We start from the raw sequence: 20,282 nt of genomic DNA on the forward strand, positions 1-20,282 counted from the left end.
AACACAAAGCAGAAGGGGGCCAAAGAACATAAAGTGAGTAATTTGAGGAAAATAGGGAAAGGAAAGGCAAGTTCACATGTTACATGCCCTTCTCTGTTTACAGCTTTCTGGCAAGAAGTTACAAATACGCCCAGCCCCAGTGATGTATCTACCATTTGTTAATTCAAAGGCACACCTTGTGTCTGGTACCTTTGAAACTGGCGGCCTCTTGCGGAGCTCTCAGACCCCTCAGCATTAGTAGGCTGAAACATGAGGTTGGAGAGATAAAACCCAAAGCCTAAGTGGGAAGGAGAAGGGATACCCATTTCTGAATTTCATGGAAGGAATTTCATGTGCCCTCTAGTTCTAGCCACTCTTACATTTTAGACTGGACTAGGGGTCAGGGTACTGGGTTCTCTTGTAGATCTGTTTAAAAAGTTAAAAATGAGTGTTCAGTGAACGAATGGTGATCTTGGATTGTTAACTTTCTCACATTCTTAGCATATTCATCTATAAAATGTGGGCAAAAATCCTTCCAGATCACAGACCTATTAAAAATGATATGACAATGAAAAGTTTTGAAAATGCTGAGTTATACTCTCCCAAGTGTCTGATTCTTCCTGTCTTCTTACCATGGTTATTTGTCAGCTTTACTAGAGACTTCTTGAAAGCAGGAATTATGTCTGATTTTTATTTATGTCTGTATCCCTCAAGGAGCCTAGCACAGAGCAGATTCTCAGCATTGGAAAAGCATGCATAAAACAGGTGGAATAAAAGTGTGAAAAGTCAGCCAGCCGTTAGTGATGTGAGTGGAGAACTCTCCGTTTGCCGCCCCCCACCCCAGGAACTGATTCATTTGGATCCAACTTTAAAAGGGGAAAGTTCTTTACTTGAAAGTTTAAGACAAAGTGGTCAAGTAATTCCTGAACGTATCTAACCTTAAGATCTTCCATGCTAACAGTGGAGAAGAGTGGGTACCTTCATTGTCTTTTTGGCATCATATTTGCTTTGAGAGACGTTCCCTTTCTCAGAGGACCATATGGAAAGCAAATGATGTAAAAAATGAATCACAGTAAAAGAGGTTAGAAGAAAGGAGACAGGGATTATCCAACTCAAAAAGAATTCCACACATAGGCAAGTAAATGTAATAACTTTATTGGATTTCTAAATATAATAAAGTAGTTGCAATTCTTTTACAGAAAAAAAGGAATATGATTTTCATATTTATTCTTATAGAGTATTGGAAAAACATAATTGATAGAAAAAACTGATAGAAGGTAAATAGAAACATGATTTAATATAGTTGGTAATGTATAAAAACAAAAGAAAATAACCCAAATCATTTGCTTATAACAGGTTTTATCTCATTTTCATAAGGAACCATGAGGGCTATTTTGGATATGTCAGTGATGGTTCATGATGTAGTGGAGAGATGCAATTTGCTAAGAATAAAAAAGAGAACTCTGTATTTTGGGAATACCATGGCTCTGTCAGTATCATACATGTGAAAAAAGGCATATTCCCTATACGTTTTGTGTGTGTGTGTATGGCTTTCCCTAAGTCAGAGAATGTTATTCAGACTCGCAGCTGATCATGGTGGGTCTATGACTGTATTTAGTTAGAAGGAAGCTCTTGTTCTTTGACACATTTAGCACAGAGAAGACCTGGTTTTTCCCCCTTTTCCCTTGATCTGTCTACTTGTAAATACCATTTAACATTACATAAAACTCTCTCATAGTCACAATCAGATTGAAACCTGGAGCAAAGCCATGCTGTCTCTTTCCCAGTCCATCTTGTTTCCAAGGAGGAAAAACTCTGTAGTATCCCAATGCCCCTTTTGACATCACACAGAGATTGAACCCTTATCTAGTACTAACATCTGATTCTCTAAAAAAATGAAAGAAAATGACTAGTGTTGAAACTGAATAAAGTAAAAACGGAAGATCACCAGGAAGAGTAGACAGTCTCAGTGAAGAGTATCACTTTCTCCAAGAAGACAAGTGGTCTCATAAAATGATAACTAAGGAAGGGTGGTCCACACTCTGGAAATGATGAAACCATGATCCGTTCCGCCCTCCTCCCTAGTTTAAGTAGTGGAGCCCCTTAGATGGAAAGCAGAATGGTGGCTGACTTCAAGGGCATGGGAAGCATCTTCTATTGCTTGTCCCCCTTTACTTCCATTTGGTGAAACTAGGTGGCATAGTTGACAACTTTGTGACCAAGTGGATGCCAAGAGCTTCCTTGGGGAAAGGCTAAATGGAGGTATCCTGCCTTCCCAAAGCAGAGGCAGAATCAAGTGAACGTGGAGCCAACTGACTTAGAAGGGAAGAGAGCGACTTGGCAAGTGTAATTTGCCAGCTGGTTGAGTCAGACGACACATTGAGAAAGATCTTTTTTGGAAGCACGTCCTCCCTTCAACCCTTTTCCTAAAATCGTGCATAGTCTACCTCGTCCTATTTGTCCAGACCCTCTCCTGTTGCCACACCTGGGTAAGAATCCAACTTCCTAGGCTGAGCTGGTGCTCCGTCGACAATATCTACAGTTATAATGTCAGTGACAGAACCATGGAAACAAAAGCCATTAAATAACATGGGCTACTATTTTTAGGAGTCAAAGTAAAGATGCTCTAAGGATCTGGCAAGGGTCTTTGGCCCCCTGAGCCTCCGATTCTCAGAGCCAAGACTTTTCTTTAGTTTTCACTGATGTTAGCCTGAGAGATAAAAGGAGAAGCAATGTGCTGACATTCTAAGCTCACCAATGCTTAGTTTATAAAACACACATATGACACATATCCTAATACAGACCCTGGCTCATTAATTCCCTTAAACAATTTTTTTCCTGACTAAATGTTCCAATTCCATAAAGCATAATATATTCCCTTGAAGTAGATACAGGAAACCTCAGCAATATGCCACCACCCAGTAGGATAAAAATATAAAGTGGCTGTATCAGCAAGGAATGCTCAGGGAATGTGCTTGCAGCCTGTTTCACGGTGCCACTTGGGAGGGGATATTGGAAACGAGGGACTTTCATTTGGCAAGGTTTCCTTATCTTAGCACCTACTCCTTTCGATGGTATGTTTTTGAAGGCTGCACGGTATGACTCTGGGTACCGTGTGTACATACATATGTAGGAATAACGTCTATGTTTCTCAGAATAGGCACTTTTTTGAAGGCAGTAAATCTAAAAGTAAAGTTAATAGAGCCTATATTTAGTGCTCATCTTCTCACTTTGCTGATGTGTATGCTGAACAGAAGATCACAGATTTGAGTCAGTCTCGCAAAGAGGCCGGAGTCGGCAAATGGCTATATTCAGAGCTGGGGAAGTCTTGCCAACTCAACTGTAGCTGTTAAAAGGCAGACTTGGAGAAGGTGCAATCGTTTTTCTCAAAGGTGACAGCACAGAAGGAGAAAAGCCTGTGACAAAGCCATGAAATAAAAGCTGGTGTGTACGGCTCAGAGAAAATTACTATCCTCCGGCTCTGCATCTTCATGTCACGTCTACTCCATGGCACAGATTTGCAACCCGAAAGTTCTTTGTTTTCCCTTCCTTTTTTGGGGGGGTGCATCTCATAATTGCACATATTCCCAGTAGAGAAAGAGACAGCCCCAAATCTGTTTAACTAATGATAAAGAATGATAAAGGTGAAGTTTAAAAGGCAAAACAAAACAAAAAAAGTAATTAATTGCATAGATAACAAGGCAAAAGTTCAATACTGCATCCTGCTGTTAAAGTTTTGCATTTAGTTTAAATTTTCGCTGAAGGCACATTAAATCATATAATTTTATTCGTGCTAAATAATCAGACAATCGATGCCATCTTTAATTCCATTTGCTTTTTCATATGTTTCCTGAAAATTAATGAGGACTACTTCAGATTTTTTGGGGGGAAATATTCTGACTTTTTGTTTAATAAGAAATAATTCTTGGATAATTTGCTCATCAGCTTTCCCAAGAGAAAAAATGGGCACTAAAAGGAAGAAAGTCATTTAAAAATGATTTTGCAACTAGTTAATTAGAAGCTAATGGTGGGTGACAAGATTTAGTTTCCAGGGTCCTAAATCTCTTTCATCAAGGATACACCTCAGTTCAGGTATTTCAGTTAAGTAAGAAGGCTGGCACGGTTTATCCCAGTTTCAACTTGCTACCCAGTGAGGAAGGTCCAAGGCACTTTAACACTTTTTGGCAATTTCGCCCTGATATGTTAATGTAATGACATTCATCTAAAAACTAAGCAGAAGGCATATAGGGTTAGTAAAATGCAAACACTGCCCAAATATCAACTCACCTTTTACTGTTTGAAAGTTAAAATATGAGGCCATTCCTATTGTTGGCATTTAAATGATAAAATCCCTTTTCCTCTCAAAGTCTGTGTTTGAAGGAATGAAGCATGTTGGCAGATACATCATAACCTGGCTAAGCTATTCGCCTACTTCTGGTTTATAATTACTAAGTGATCATCAACTGTCACCCAAAGAGAAAGAAAGATGAAAAGAAACTGGATTTTTTTCCTTTATATTTGTCTCCCAAGAAAGAAGAAAAATGGAGACATATATCCAGGAAAAGCTAGCTCTCCCCCTTGTGCACTTTCTAAACTAGCTCAGAAATGGAGTGAAATAATTTGGTGAGGGAAGACATTCAGGCTTTAATATGTACTCCCTCGTGATAGGGGAAAAGGAGTCAAAAAACCAACTCATTCTTATGCCTCGGTAGGAAGCAAAGCAGGCATCGTACAAGGTGGCAACACAAATGAATCAAATAATAATCACCCAAGAATAGTTCTTACCCTTTTCCCAACAGGTGGAAATACAAAGAGAGCCTCAAGCAGCAGAGATAAATACCTTAGTCTCCACCCTCACCTCAATTTGCTTTGGCATATTTTAAGAGATAAATGGATGCGTACAAAATTTAAATAGCTTTTTCTTTTCTTTTTTGGCAGTCACTAAAATGGGTCAGGTCTAGGAATTATTAGTTTCTTGGCCTGAAAAATCCAAGTGTTTTAAAAGAAGATTTCCTTTTTGAAGGATCAGCCTTCTTGGAAGATGTCTGCGTGTGTGTGCGCGTGTGTGTGTGTGAGAGAGAGTGTGCCTGTGTGCAAGCACGTGCATGGATGAGCGTTTTGAAGACAACACAATTGTATTTTCCCTAAGTATGGGGGGTAATATTGTGTACAGTGGAGGAAGAAAAAAATACATTCATAATTTCCTTTACATTATGTAAAGATAAACCAGAGTTTGTGGCTCCCTTGATTTTTTTAAAGGGCTGCTTTTTCATATTCACAGCTTCACTGTCCTTTTATTCCCTCTAATAAGACAGCACCATTTCTACCCAAGTGAGTCTCGGCTCAGGCGTACTCACCCAGATAATTCTGAAAAGTTCTCAGTAGCTTCTGCTACCCACTCCTGTAGTGAGGGTTATACCTGTTATTCTACGAGAAATCATTTTCCACTCTATCAGTCATCACATTAATCAAACCGCACAGCAAGATCAGCCACCTTTCCAGTGTCTAAATGTTGCCGTCTCAGCCAAGGAGACTCGTCTGCTGGCCCCGCCGGCCCCGCATGTATTTCCCAGGTGTGAAGACCAGAAAGGGGTGAGAGGCCATTTGTTATTTAACTTGGCCCTCATTAATCCCAGGGAGTTCAGCAGAGGGATGATGAGACCAGCTTGATGGATGGCAGACTCTAGGGAGGGAAAAGGCCTAGAAAGCTTATTAGATAAGCTCATTTTAAAGGTTCCCTGCAGTAGATTTAACTCAGATGAAGAAAGATATTTTTCAATCAGTGAACAGATTTTAACTTAAAGCCAAACAACTATAATGAGAAATGGGAGGAACTAAAAACCCAAGAGCACACATCAAAAGGCACAGCTTCCCGAGGGATGCAGCTCAAGAGAAGGCATGCCCAGTTGCTGAAATGCCACGTACAGCAGGTTCTAGAATATACACGCAGGCTTCCAAGTAAGTATGCTGGAAACAACATAGTACCAAACGCCTCATGATAAGTACACACAAATCACAAAACGACCACAGCTGGGTAAGCCCAGGCTATCAAATAGCAAAAGCCAAGTCGCAGAACGGCAGTCAATCCCATAGCATTTGTTCACAGACATTTCAAGGTCAAGGTCGGTTGGCTGGCTAGGAAATGCCTGATGCTGTGACATACACTTGGTGGGCCTCGATAAATGTGAACTGAGAGAAGAATATGCAGTTTACCTACAGCAGTTCCTGCCTCTGTGGGGTGTAAATCGTAGCCCACAGGAGAATCGTCCTAAGGGTCAAGTCACTTCTGCACGCCACTGGATTCTAAATGAAATGGTCTTGGTTGATAAACAGAACCTCACAGTTCCAGAGAGTTTTTCAGTTAATGTAAAGTAAACCACGGTCTCTGGGGAAATTTGCTGCAGTGTACTTCAGTGCCACAGTGCTTGTTCTTAGCGGTGGCGTTTCCTCACCGGCTCCATCACACTGCCAATCAGAATACCTAGTAGTTTCCCACAAGATGACACAGAAAATGCAGGCAAGCTCTAAATGACCTCAAACACCACAGTACACACATGGCTCTGCCACCTGATAGCTGAGTAACCTATGTGAATTTCCTTGGATGCCCTCAAACAGGGGGCACGGTGGTCTGTGAGAAGCATACAGCGTGCTCTGAGGTATTTTGTGCCCTGAGAGCGGCCACTGGAGAGAGCACTGCACTTGCAAGACCTGGGTATGTCCCCAAATCTACCACTTACCAGCTCTATCGCTTTTGGCAAGTCACTTAACGGTGCTGAGCCTCAGCTTTCTCTTCTAGGATAGGGCTATTAATAACCTTCCTCCCAGGGCTGTTTTATGTGTGAAAGCAGTTTATAAGCTCTCTTAGGAATTATTATTTCAGAGCTCAGAAAGCCACGTCCAAGTCCCGCCCAGGAGCCTGATGACAGGTTCTGCCGATAGGACTCTGGAATTTAAGGCTGGGGTGGAAGGGCTGAAAGCCTTGTCCTCCCAGAGACCAAGGAATGGTATTGACACTAAATAGTAACTCGGGACAATACGCAAAGAAGGTACACATTTCTATGTAAAACCATGACATAATGTAACCTCCTTCCTTTCGCACAGGACAACTGGCCAGAGGTGATGCATTTCAATAGAACCAGTATTTTCTGCTTTTGACATTTTCCTTGTTAGAAGTGGAGACCACACGCTGACATTTCCCAACATTTTAAGGTCAGTATCAGCAGAATGAATAACAGGAGAGGGTTTCATGGGTTAGTTACTGGGGGAAGGCATGAAGCTGTGTAACAACAGTCAGAACAGTTTGTCTTTTGAATAAGAAAGCAAAAACAGCAACCCCAAACTCATACTCTAAAACCTAACCCTTAGAAAACCCGTCAGACTGTTTTTAAGGATGTTTAAAGGTTTTCATAATCTTCAGCTAAAAAAAAAATCAAAGTTTATTTTTTGTAAAGTAATGTGTTGCCGAAAGCAAAATATATTTGGAAGGAAAACAGAGGGAGGAAGCGACATTTTATTATGTACTAAAGATTAATTTTGTGTGGCACCAAGGAGCACCTAAACCCCAAAGGCTGGTTCTGGGAGCTTGGAACAAAGCATGATGGAGGAAATGGAAGGGCTTATGAAGTAATGAGCTCCTTGATGCAGGTGACGCTTAAGCAGAGTCTGGATTATGACTTAGCAAGAAATCTATAAGGGAATTTTAACACCAAGTGGAATAGATGAATGTGGAGTCCTTTCCAATTGTGGACCTAGAAGTAATAGGAAAATAGAGGTGTCCTGCTCATTGCCTTGTGGGCTCAAAAGATACGGGTGTTTGGTGCAAGAGTGGATTACAGAACTATGAGCCAATGCAAATGTACATTTTGTATGTTATCAAAAAAGATTCCTGTTGATACTGTATGGGTTGGATTATAATTTGACAACTTATCCCATCTTACATTTACATAGAGATGAAAAAGCAAATTGAATCAATCTTGCTCTACGCTTTTCCCTTCTCACTGACCTTGAATATCTGGAAGCGTTTTCTCCTGTGAAGGACATTCCAGAATCTGTGATACTTAAAGCAGAAGGTCTTCTCTGAACATAACCTATGCTTTCCTTTTGTTTCTGGTGCCGTCAGTATTCTTCTCTAAACTTCTAAATCAAGCCAATGAACCAAGATTCCTTAACAAAGTTCACTCTTCCACGAAGCCTTACTGATACCACTGGGGAGAATTACTTTTCCTGAAGCTATATTCCTTCCTATGGAGTGCAGACTGAACCTATTTGATTTTACTGCAGTTAGCTTCAATCAAAGTTACTTAGGGGCTGATTCTCTTAAAGTGATTATTACATTGAGGAGATGAGTAAGGGGTAAAGATGTTAGAAAGACAAAAGTATAGAGAAAACATGGACTCCTAAGGGTAGTTCTTAACTAATCAAGTAGAGAAGCTGCTCACTTGGTCTAGAGTGCAACATCTATAGGTACTAACATTTGAGCCCAGAAGAATGAAAGCAAATCTCAAAACCCAACCAGCCAGAAATATTTATGTGGAACCTATAAAGAGCCCAGGACTCTTTTTGTGTATTCAGTATGGGAACATGGACAAGAAATGTCTTATTCTTGAGGAGACAAGAACAAAGGGAAAGGGTTGAAGAGAATTTATGAACATTGACCAAGAAGTGGCAGTCTTATGGATGACATATATACTAACTAGCTCACTTCCTCTTTTGCCTTTTTGGTAACAACAAAAACAATAAAGGACATAGTGTAAGAGGACTGTTTTGCACACATGGGAGATCTATCCTCATCAAGCTTTCACTCTCCTGGGTCTGAGTCCTTGGGGGAAGTTTCCACATTGAATATCAGTTTCCTTTGGATGATTCCAATTCCACTTACTTTCAACCCTGAAGAAAGTGTTTTTACCTAGCCTGACCCAAAGTGCTGGCTACATTTCACCAAGTGGACTGAAACAAAATTAGAAAATACTGTTGGGTCCAACTGTTCAAAGGAGAAGCAAGAGGGTGATTGGACTTGATACCATGTCAATCAATGAGGAAAAGTTGAAAGAGTTAGTGATATCTGACCTAGAGGCAACGATTTAGACATTACACATTAGACTTCTTGTGCATAGCTCCAGAGCCAGAGTTTTGTTTAACACGGAAGAACTTTTGTAGAAAAAAGCTGCCCCAGTGGTAGAAGGGACTGCCATGAATAATACTACATACTAGCCAGCTCTAAGAAGATGTGAAATGGAGACTTGTCAGGAAAATAACGGGAGATTCAGATCCTTAAAGGACACATGATTTGTCTAAGAACAGCACTGGGGCTTGGGGTCAGCTATAGCCCTCTACACTGGTGTAGAACACAAGATGACATAATGAAACCTGTCTCAGTCTTGGTAGATCATTCTATTCCTGGGGTTGAACACTGAATTTAGAAGCTATGTTCAGTACCAAGTTGATTGCATTTGTGGGTCATTTAATAAGACTTCTATTTGGGCCTATTAGGTAAATGTCTAACAGAGTTAGATGAATGATGTTTTCTCTTGCCCATAAGTGAATAAGTATCCTGGAAAAAGTAGCAAGCACACAGTAGGGAAGGATTAATGTAACCATCTTAAAGTATTACAAAAGAATTAGCTATGGTTTCCCTCATCTTTCTAGTATACATAACATTTTGCTTGTAGAATCATACAAAATCTGTGCTTATAACAAGGGCTAGGATAAGAGATATTTATTAGTGTGGTTAGAAACTGCTGTAATTAAGTAACAATCAGGAATAAAGAGCGAAGATTTTAGTAATTTTTTTTTTGTAACTTCACGGGAGAAAAGTCAATGAGTTTAATAAAATGCATCTTCCACACAACTTCCCACAAAATAAGCCACACGCATGTTGGATAACAAAATTATAGAGTCTACAACTTCTTGCACAGGGTCCAGGAAAATAAAAGAGGTAAAGGAGTAAGTGTCTTTCCTTTCTATATTGAAGGAAAAATATGCCATTTTATATTTCTTCTTTGAACTTAGTAAGCTAAAGTTAGTTTTCTGTGCTTGTAACTAAAAAGGAGAAAAGCAGTACAAATCAATTCTAGTATAGCTGTTTAGGCAGGGCATTACAGAAAGTGGATGACTGGATTTGAACAAGAGACCCACAGACCAAAACAACCCCTGCCTACTGTGCTCACCAAGTAAGTACATCGGAAGGGATGAAATACTGAATGTGTGAAAATAGAAACCTCTAACCTTCAGAGATGCTTAGGGTGTAGTACAGCTTAACTAAGACTATGTAAGAATATGCATTGCCATCTGTCACAAAGAGAATGAGCTATGGCCCTCTCACAGAGGGATGAAATGACATGTATTATACAAGTCTTGTGTAGTTATGGCCATGCCATGGGGCTGAGAAGCAGCTCCCATTTTAATTCTCTTCTGACAAGGGAAAAATACATTGTTAGCCATAGTGATTTTTAAACACCTCATAAACTTGGAAATATAAATATTTTACTTGTTTAAAAAACTACAATTGCCAATCCTTAAAACCCCTATGAAAATTCTGAGTTACACGGTACAAGAATCTTATCGTTTAAATTGTGACCTGCCCCTTCTCTCAAATTCCTCCTTCCCCACTAAATCCCTCTCTTCTTGGAGACAGGTAAAAAAAAAAAAACCAAAAAACCCAAACCCCCCCCCCCAAAAACCTCTGCCTGTTTATCAAAACAACACATTCACTGAGACCATCATTAATTCTCGGCAAATTCATTTGTGTATTGAATTATGTATGTATTAGTTATGCTTTTACTTTCCTCATATGTGACCCTCCTAAAAATGAAAATCAAGGTCAACTTGTAGAAAACAGAAGTAAGGGCAGAAACCAAAAATAGAAATACAGTCCTAGAATTATAAGCTTTTTCTAAACAAATTTATAAAAAGTGGACACAGAAGGCATGTTTCGATCGGTATTAGCCAGAGTTCAAAAGAATCTCTGACTCATTTTAAGACACTATGTTTTACTGAAAGACCCAGATTGTTCTTCTCAGGTTGGTTTTTATAAACAGACTATAGGTCTGTAATCTGCGCTTCAGGAAAAACTCTGTTGCTGACCTACTCCCTGCAAAATACTGTGATTCAAGTATTAGGGTTTAATATTATTGTCATGGGAAAAATGCTGATATGTTTAAAAATTCCAGAAGGATAATAGCTTTCCCCTGCCATAAGGAAAACTCTCAAGTTTCACTGATCTAAAATAACATGCCACCACTTAAAAATATGATTGTTTTGTTGGTCAAAATGCTTTGGATTAAAAAAAAAATCTCAACCTAGTCTTAGAAAGATCACTTTGCCTATAGCTGAGAAAAGTAGGCCAGTCATAAAGGAATTTGCCAAGAACTCTGTGATCTGAGTCCCTGATGAAAACTCATTAAAATAAAACTGAAAGACTCTATTATCTCACCTCACTTTACGAATAAACACAATCTGGAAAAATAGGTACTTTTAAAGAAAGAATTTATGGATGACACATATATTTTGCAGTACAATTCTTCCCTTAATATGATCATAATTCCATAAGGATTGTAATGCATTGATTTAACTTATTTATGAAAAGTCCAAGCACGATAACATTAATGAGTAGGAATGGGAAGGAATAAGAAGGGAGACAAGGGGCGGGGGAGAGAGAGAGAGAGGAAGAACTCTCACCACGCCACACAACTTTAATCAGATCACTTTTTAAAGGTTGAAATAATAAGTGAACTAAACAACAGCTTCATGAGAAAAGTTATCTGTCAAGGAAATAACTTGACCTGAAATGTTCATGACTGCACCATAATAATGACTCAGAACCAAGATCCTCAACTTGTTCTGTACACTATTAAATTAAAAAAAAAACAACAAACAAAAAAATTGTGGCAGTTAAAAAAAAAGTGGACATGCTGAATAGGTGTTAAAGGCTCAAGTGGAAGTCTGTCTTCATTATCTAAATAAAATGAGAGTAAGACCACTAAGTAAGACCACCTAGTCACTAACAACACCCAAGACATCATCTTGTGGCATAAGAATGTTTACCTAATTTAGGAATCTGTAAGGTACTTCTAAGAGATGGCGAGAACAGAAATACTGTTAGAATACATTAAGATGAAGAGTTCAGATTTCTCTGGATTTCGACTTTTTGATGAGTATATCTTGGAGATTTGGGGATGGTTATTTAAGTGACAGACTCTTCAGTGGAGCATTCATAGTACTGTAAAGATTCTTTAAAAATAAGGCACAAATACATGTTGCTCTCTGATTGTCTCCCATGAAAGTGCACCAAAAGAGCGATCTCAGGAAATGAACTTGAGGCACATTTTGCAGAGGTATATCTTTTCCAGCCTCCTGGTTTCCCACAGATGGCTAAAGCACGGTATGGAACATGCTGTCATATTTCATTCATAACACACATGTACTGTAGCTCTAGGCAACAGATGGACAATCGCTTGTTTAAACTACAAATGTGAAATACTAAGGTAGAATAGCAATATTTCTAGAAATGTATATGGAAAAAAAGCCTTTCCAAGCCAAGAGGAATGGTGAGAGGCTGTGAGGTTACATCAGTGTTTCCCTGATCTCCCTGGCAGCTGCCATAACTTCCCCAACACCCTGCAAAACTTGATAATGGAGGGATCAAGGGGCAGCTGACACAGATTTGACAAGAGAAGCCCAAACCATATCAAATAGAAATAACACTGTTACTCCTGGCTGGTTCACATTAATAGGATTTTTACTAACTAGGAAAACTGTTGGAAGTTGTGTTTTCAGAGTCCTGTCTATATTCCATAAACCCTCTACTATAGCCCCATGGTAAAATGCTCTTTTTTTCCCCTGGGACCCAAATATAAAACACTTGAGAGTTTTATATGCTTGAAACATCACAAACATCTCTGCAGAATCTTTCATAGTGAGAAAACAATTATAGTGTTGATATCTCCACTGTATTAATCAGCATACACTCAATGAAGTAATTTTGATCAGAGAAGTTGCTCTTACAGAAACAATTTGTTAATGAAAGAAAAAAGAACCCACATCTTTGAGCTGCAGAGATGTTCAGGATCTCAAAGTCTTGATGCACTTTGCTGGGACACATGACTTAGTTTTGAGTTTTAAAGGCCGATTTGTTTGCAGATGAGACTCCACACTCAGTCGCCATGAGCTGGAGATCCAGGCAATGGAGAAATCTAATTGTGAAACGGTCTGCAGAGCCCAAGACATAGTGGGTTTCTTTTTCCTTTTCTATGTCTCTCATGTTACATAAAATTACCAAATATTTGTGTTCTTGACAACTTTTTTTAAAGCCAGTATATTTTTAGTATATTTTTACAAACTTTCTCTTATAGACTCTATGATTCTCTTCTATTATTTATGTATTTAAATGATTAACAATCAAGACAATATATCAAAAGACAGTAGAATTATAATCCTTAAGGTACTAGATCCTTATATCTCTGTTATAGGCAAAATTTCATGTAGCTAAAACAGTAAAAAGTGATTTGGCATTGCTGACACCAAATGATTAATAGAAGATAAGAAAGCAATATAAATCATATATTTAAGAAATCCTGAAATAAAATATTTTAGGATCCTTTCCTTATTATACCTTGTGAAAGAAAAAAAAAATCTAAATCTAAATAGTCTATATATGTAGGTGTGCACATTCATTATTAAAAAAGTATGATAAGTCTATATTAAAAAGACATTTACTTTAAAAATCTTTGGTAAAGATACTCTGAGGTTATGTGATAAAAATGCACTATAAAGATTGTAAGCAAGCAGTATTCTGGCAATGCCACAGTGAGGGGCCTGTGAAAGCATTTTTTTATAACTCTCTTTTTTTTTTTTGGCATGTAAACATTCAGTTACATAAGGACTTAAATGTAACAAACAAGTAGAATGTTATTGCATTTTTATAGTATAAATATTTCATAAATTCTCCCTCCTTTGGCAAAATTCATACTAATAGGACTGTACTTCAAGAGATAAAATCTCTCTCTCAATAAACTGGGCTCTTTGCTTTTGACCAAAAGACAATTTCCCCCCAAGTATTTCATAGAAAACAAGTTACTGAAACAATTCAAGCAGATTATATTATTATATTATCATTATCACCTCAATTGTCTAATAGTCAGTATTCTTTGAGATCATCTGCATGGTCTGGCCTTTCATTTGGAAGACAGAAATTCAGAGATACAGTTGCCATTGTATCCTAAAATTCACATGCTGCCCGAAGTGGACCCCTTGTATTTCACATTATGAGAAATGTGAGATCAAGGAAAAGGGCAGCAAGGTAAGGAAAGGACAGTGGTCAAAGGACCCTTTGAAAAGCTGTAACTGTGGTGGTTCTAAAACAAAACCGTTTGGTGACCAAAGCAAATGAGCCACAGATTAACTCAGAAGAGCTATAAGCTTAAGAATTTCTTACAGAAAAAAAAATCAACCACCTTTATGATTGATTAATCCTACTAAAGTAAAATAAATTTAATTGGGACTCTTGAGGCCTGGGTTGCAATTCAAAACATGCACAAACAATTTTTCATTTCTGAGTGTTAAAATTAAAAATTAAAAACAAAAGTCAGACTAGAAAACTTTATCACTTTCTAATCAGGAAAAAAATATCTGTGGAATCAGGGAAGGGTATACAGGGGAATGTAACTATATTTGTTATATTTGATTTCTTAAACTGGGTGGCACAGAGATTCATTATATTATTATTTATACTTTTGTGTATATTTAAAATACTTCATAATTTAAAAGTATATACTTGTGGAAAATTTGAAGAAAGCTTTAACTAATCTTAATCCAAAATACTTAATTAGTTTACAAAACGGTAACCTGCTACTAAGAGAAGTGTCCTTCCTTAAAAGAAACATGTTAAAACGCAATAAAGTAGATGTGGTTCTGGAGCTGGCAAGCAAGCATTTCCCTGCCCAATAAGAGTTTGAATAAAGATTCTAGGCAGAGACTCTGCATATTTTTAGCTCAAAAAGGCAATTTTTTTTCAGTGATTGTCTTTGAAAGTGTGGTGTAAATGTCACATCGATGATATGAAAATGTCTTCTGCAGTATGTAATTTGAGTTGCAGAAGGATTATAAGAATAATGAAACTGTGGTTTCACAATCTTTTCAAGCTTTCCTGTCTTTTTAAAGTAAACTACACAAAACTAACACAATTTTATGTGCCCTGATTTGCAACTGTCAGGCAAAAAGGACCTGGGCCTGGAAAAAAAAATTCTAAACTGCTCTTTATAGCTATTTTCCTCTAGAGAAAAAGTCAATTTTGGTAGTTGTGTTTGGATATTTAAAAAAAATGGCAATATTTCTGACATGAAAAGTGGAACAGTATTGGAAATGTTATATTCTAGAGAAAACCAAGTTTGTCCATATTATTATGTCCAGGTAGCATGGAAAAGGAAAGTCTTAAGATAACATTTTGGGGTAATAATGAGTTTTTCAAATATCACCCCAAAATGCTTTATCCAGCATACCCTATCCATAATTTCTTTAGAAAAATATTGAAGTTTGGTTCTCTCTCACCAGTATCTGTTTTCAAATGAGTCCCAAACACTGGTCATTATAGATTTTGAATTAGGATGGTTGCAAATTCGATGTGGGCTTCTTTTAACCTATGTAATTTACAGCTTAAATTCTTTATAGCCTGACATATAATTGTGCATTTTTTTTTCCCAAGGGACACGACTAGTTTAGAGCAACAGAAAGATCTATTTTTCAATACACAGAAAAAGAATGGCTATCTTTTATGCTCACTGGCAATGTGGAAGCGATAGGATGGAGCCTTCAAGCCTAAAAGCACCTGTGAGTTGGCAGACTCACCCAGGAAAAACTGTGTGACAGCAAATACCACACTAAAAAAAGCCATTCAACCAGATGAAAAGTGAGACAAACATAGGGATTAAAAGTTAAAGGAATGCAGAAGTGAATGGGATGGAGTATAATCCGTGCAAAAATGTGCAAGTCCTTGGGAACAAAGGCCCATCAAGGTCCTACATGATTAAATGTGAAATGTGTATTTGGTAAGAACTTTAAAAAATCTCACACTCTATGTGTTTCTAAAGAAAGGTTAGTAGTGGATGAAGTAGAGACCATCCCATAGCTTGATTGCCTTTCCTCTCTTTTTCTATTTCGCTTCTTATATTTTTCTTGTGTTTCATCCTTCTCAGAGCCACCGACTAACCGCTAAATAGGTGACTGGATTTAAAGGTCAGTGCTAGCCTTGGCGGTCAACACCCTGATGCGGGCAGAGTTGCAGGTCTTGCAGAGGATGTGTCCATCCAAAGGGTAGCAGCCTTGGTTATCTCCTTCAGACAGGAGACCACCACAATCCTGGAAGAAGGAAGACAGATGGAAAGGATATCAGTGAAAATGGAAACAAATTCCTTTGCTTTCCATTCAAGGCTTCCATAATGAGGCCAACTACTACCTTTCGTCTTCATATACCACCAACCCCTTCAAATCCTTCTGCAGGATATAACATGGTAGGTCTCGCATTAAGCTTAAGTAGAGACTGGGGACATCAATATGAACAGGGTGAAATGACCCTCCTGAGATCACTTAATGGGAAATACAGGTCCAGGAAAAGAAGAACCTGAGGGTCTAGGCTCCCAGCTAGTAGTTTTGCTCCCCTCACCCAAACAACAAGAACAAGCACAAGAGAAAATAAAACAAGAAGAGATCCCGAATCACTAACTCATCTTTGCCATTTATCATTAATTTAAGGATCTCTCAAAAGTAATATACAGGTGCAGGGACAGAATCTCCTGGTAATTCCAGGGCAGAAGCTAAGTTGTAGAGTGACTCCTGCTAAGCAGAAGGGCCACCAACGGGCTCTACTTACTTATTCCAACTTTAGAAAGAAAATAAAATCTTAAGGTTTGGGGGCGGGGGCTGGAGGGAAATGACCTGCTGTACTTTCTTTCTTTTTTTTTAAAATTAATTAATTAATTTATTTATTTTTATGGCTGTGTTGGGTCTTCGTTTCTGTGCGAGGGCTTTCTCTAGTTCTGGCAAGTGGGGGCCACTCTTCATCGCGGTGCGCGGGCCTCTCACTGTCGCGGCCTCTCTTGTTGCGGAGCACAGGCTCCAGACGCGCAGGCTCAGTAGTTGTGGCTCACGGGCCCAGCTGCTCCGCGGCATGTGGGATCTTCCCAGACCAGGGCTCGAACCCGTGTCCCCTGCATTGGCAGGCAGATTCTCAACCACTGCACCACCAGGGAAGCCCCTGCTGTACTTTCTAAAGGATACAGCACGGAGGAGAGGACACTGCTGTTTCTCTTTAGTCATAAAACCTAGTGTAAAAGCTGCAAGTCTTTTATTCTCTTTGCTCATGTGAAGGCCAGGGAGAGGCATGTAGGGCCAAACAAAGCACACTGCATGAAACAGGTGGTCGTTACAGCTCAGGCGGTGAATGACATGACTGCAGTCCTGGAGAGCAGGGGCCACCCCACCAGCCCCGCCAGCCTGTGTCTTGGGAAAATCTCCTCGTGGGACTAGAAGAGCCAATCTCATGAGGATGTGGTAATAAAGAGGTTCACACTATCTCTCGCAGACAGCTAATGCTAACTGCTGCACTCGGAAGCGCTGCTAGAAAACAAGAAAAGTGCTTTCAAAGAGGGCCTCTGGGTAAGTCATAGGACGAGGACAAGAAAATGTTTTAAAATCATTCTCTGAATGTTTTTATACCTTTTCATACCCGGATTAGAGGAGAAAGACTTGCTGCCCTTTGCTGTATAAATGAAGACATGGCCCTTGGGCAAGAGGCTTCCCTTGTCACTTCCAGCCTGGATTACAGGCCTCTTGTAAAACACAAGTCCTATGAACACAGGCACTAGGGGCTCCCCCAGATTTAATCATTGCTATATTTATGAAAATCCGGCTCTATTGGGCCTGGCAGGGTGAGGGGGCGCTGACCACAGACCTCACACCGGTAGCAGTGAACATGGAAATCGCGATCCAGAGCCACAATCCGGACGGTCTCTTCCTGGCCGGGGGCTGGCATGATAGGCTCCTTGCACACAGAACAGCGGGGGGCAAACTTCCTGAAAACGGAGAGATAGTTCTGGTTAGATACTGAGCATAGACACTGGCAAAAAGATGAGACTTGGAGGTGAAAAGAAAAGGTATAAACCAAGAGCCAGGACACCTGGTCTGCCATCTTGTGTGACCTTGAGCAAGTCACTTTCCTTGAGTCTGCTTCCTCAGCTTAAAATAAGGGACTTACACTTGGTGACTGTTGAGGTCCTTCTAGATGATAAATATCATGATATTTGGTGAGGTAGGGGCGTAAGTGTGTGCACTGCTTCTGCATGAAGAGCTACCGTGGCGTGGGATTCACCTGTGGATAGATCGCAAACACAAACCCTGGGCTTGGGCAGGTCAGCCAGAGAGGCAAGGAGGCCCCTACTTGTTTCTGACTTCTGCTTCTAGACTTCTGTATGTGCTCCCCAGGCGCTACCCAAGTATCCTGAGGTTGGTAACTTTGCCTCATTCCCAATTATTAAGCCTCTTCTTTGAAATGTGTCTTGAATTCTAGGAATGAACACAAGAAACCTCAAATACGTATCTTTTCAAAGCAGCAGAGGTTAGTGAGTTTAAATACTCTTTATACCAAACTTCCTACGGCCAAATCTGCACTTCTTATATTTTGGTTGTGTTAAACTTTTGTTTAAAAAGAGAAAATTATAAAGCTGTCCAGTTCTCTATTCTTCAAAGGATTTTAGAACTTCCAAAGGGTATGTGTATATGAATTCCCCACCCAACACACACACACACACATATATATATACATACACACACATATCCATATGTTTTTGAGGTTAACTCTTGGTGAGGAATTTTAATATTTCCTAATCTCTTAATATTCCTTAATATGACCAATGGCCATAACATTTTTTTTTTTCTCTTAACAGATTAATAGGCTGCAAATATAGGCTGTGCACCCATCTGTATCTTCTGGAAATTAGGTGTGGTATTTATGAAGGTGTGAAATGAGACGTGATTTGAAACGGAAATGGATAAGAACTGAAAAGACTAAAAAAGAAAGACTGAGCAACTCAGTTTTTTCATCGTAATAGTTTTAAGATTAATGATGTTAAAATTTATTTGTAGAGACTTAAAAAGAAATAATGATAGTAATCTAACTCTTTGCAGAGCACTTTATGGTTGTCAAAGCATCTTTACATACATTATACTCTATATGTACATATTAATTTTCCTGGCAGCACCCAAAAGGCATCTGTATGGCTGCAATCTAAATAAATATGAATTAAGCAGCAGATCAATTGATTGCTATGAAAGAAAAATTTAGAGGATCATGGTACAATTGCGGCAGTAATCAGAGTTGTTATAATTGGTATTTTATGCAAGAAGTTCATACTCAGTGGCAAAAAAAATTGCTTTGGACTACTTGATTATTTTTGAATCTGGGTCATCAGTAGTGAAATAAGCAGCCTTCTGGAATCAGCTGCAAAATTTCCTTCCCCAAACCCACTGGGACTGTAAACTCTGTGAGGTCAGAAGTGTGTCTTGCCTATCACTTTATCTGTGAGTCTTCCCCAATGTCCCCAGGTAGGATTACTAACTCCTTGAGGATAAAATATCTTTCACTGAAATTGCCTATTTTAGCAGTAATTATCTGCATATCTTTGGAGACCTCAAAACTGTGAGCTTCCAAAGGACAGGATTTGCTCTATTTCTGAGTTTCTAGAAATAACTAGTGTGACTGGTGCAGAAGGTAGAAAGTCAGGCAATATCTAATGGAATGAAGTATTTGCCACATTTCGCATGAAAAGATGTTGCTTAGGCCTTTATGTTCAATCTCAAGGTTCCTCTTTGGAAAGGCACAGACTGTATTCTTGCTGAGTAATGATTTCCTCTTACCAATTGGCCTCATTTCTATGATGGGAAAAGGCAAAGTGAAGAGACAGGCAGTGGTTTCCACCGTCCCCACTGTGTTCCTTGGCCAGCATTTTGAGGATTGTTAAAAATCCCAGGTGGTCTATTTCAAGGCTCAGCTCACTAAGCAGACAATAACAATAAAATTAATTTGATAAAAACACTTCTGATGGTTAAAACTGTGTGCTTATTATTGTGCCAAGCCTTGTTAAGCACTCTATACACTTGGCCTTATTTTTTACTGATAGCAAACATTATTAAGAAATACTTTTATCATTTCTGCTTTACAGCCATGGGAGCCAAAGCTCAGAGAGGGATGATCTTAATCACTGAGTCCTGGCACATTTCTGGCAATCCACAAATGGATGCTGATTAAACAAATAAAT

The 20,282-nt window shown here is 39.0% G+C and overlaps 1 protein-coding gene across 8 annotated transcripts in view; it reads right to left on the reverse strand.

The window, feature by feature from the left end:
* Positions 1-1,118: 1,118 nt before the first annotated feature.
* Positions 1,119-20,282, reverse strand: part of LPP (LIM domain containing preferred translocation partner in lipoma) — a 694,560-nt gene continuing 675,396 nt past the window's right edge. For all 8 annotated transcript variants that reach the window (XM_082393255.1, XM_082393258.1, XM_082393259.1 and 5 more), the window contains 2 exons: positions 17,921-18,041; positions 1,119-16,329 (listed from right to left, as the gene is read on the reverse strand). In XM_082393255.1, the coding sequence (XP_082249381.1) occupies positions 16,201-16,329; positions 17,921-18,041 (250 nt within the window). In that variant the 3' untranslated portion in view covers positions 1,119-16,200. The remainder of the gene's footprint in view (positions 16,330-17,920; positions 18,042-20,282) is intronic.

Source organism: Balaenoptera borealis (assembly GCF_965194805.1).
Source record: "Balaenoptera borealis genome assembly, chromosome: 5".
Lineage (NCBI taxonomy): Eukaryota > Metazoa > Chordata > Mammalia > Artiodactyla > Balaenopteridae > Balaenoptera > Balaenoptera borealis.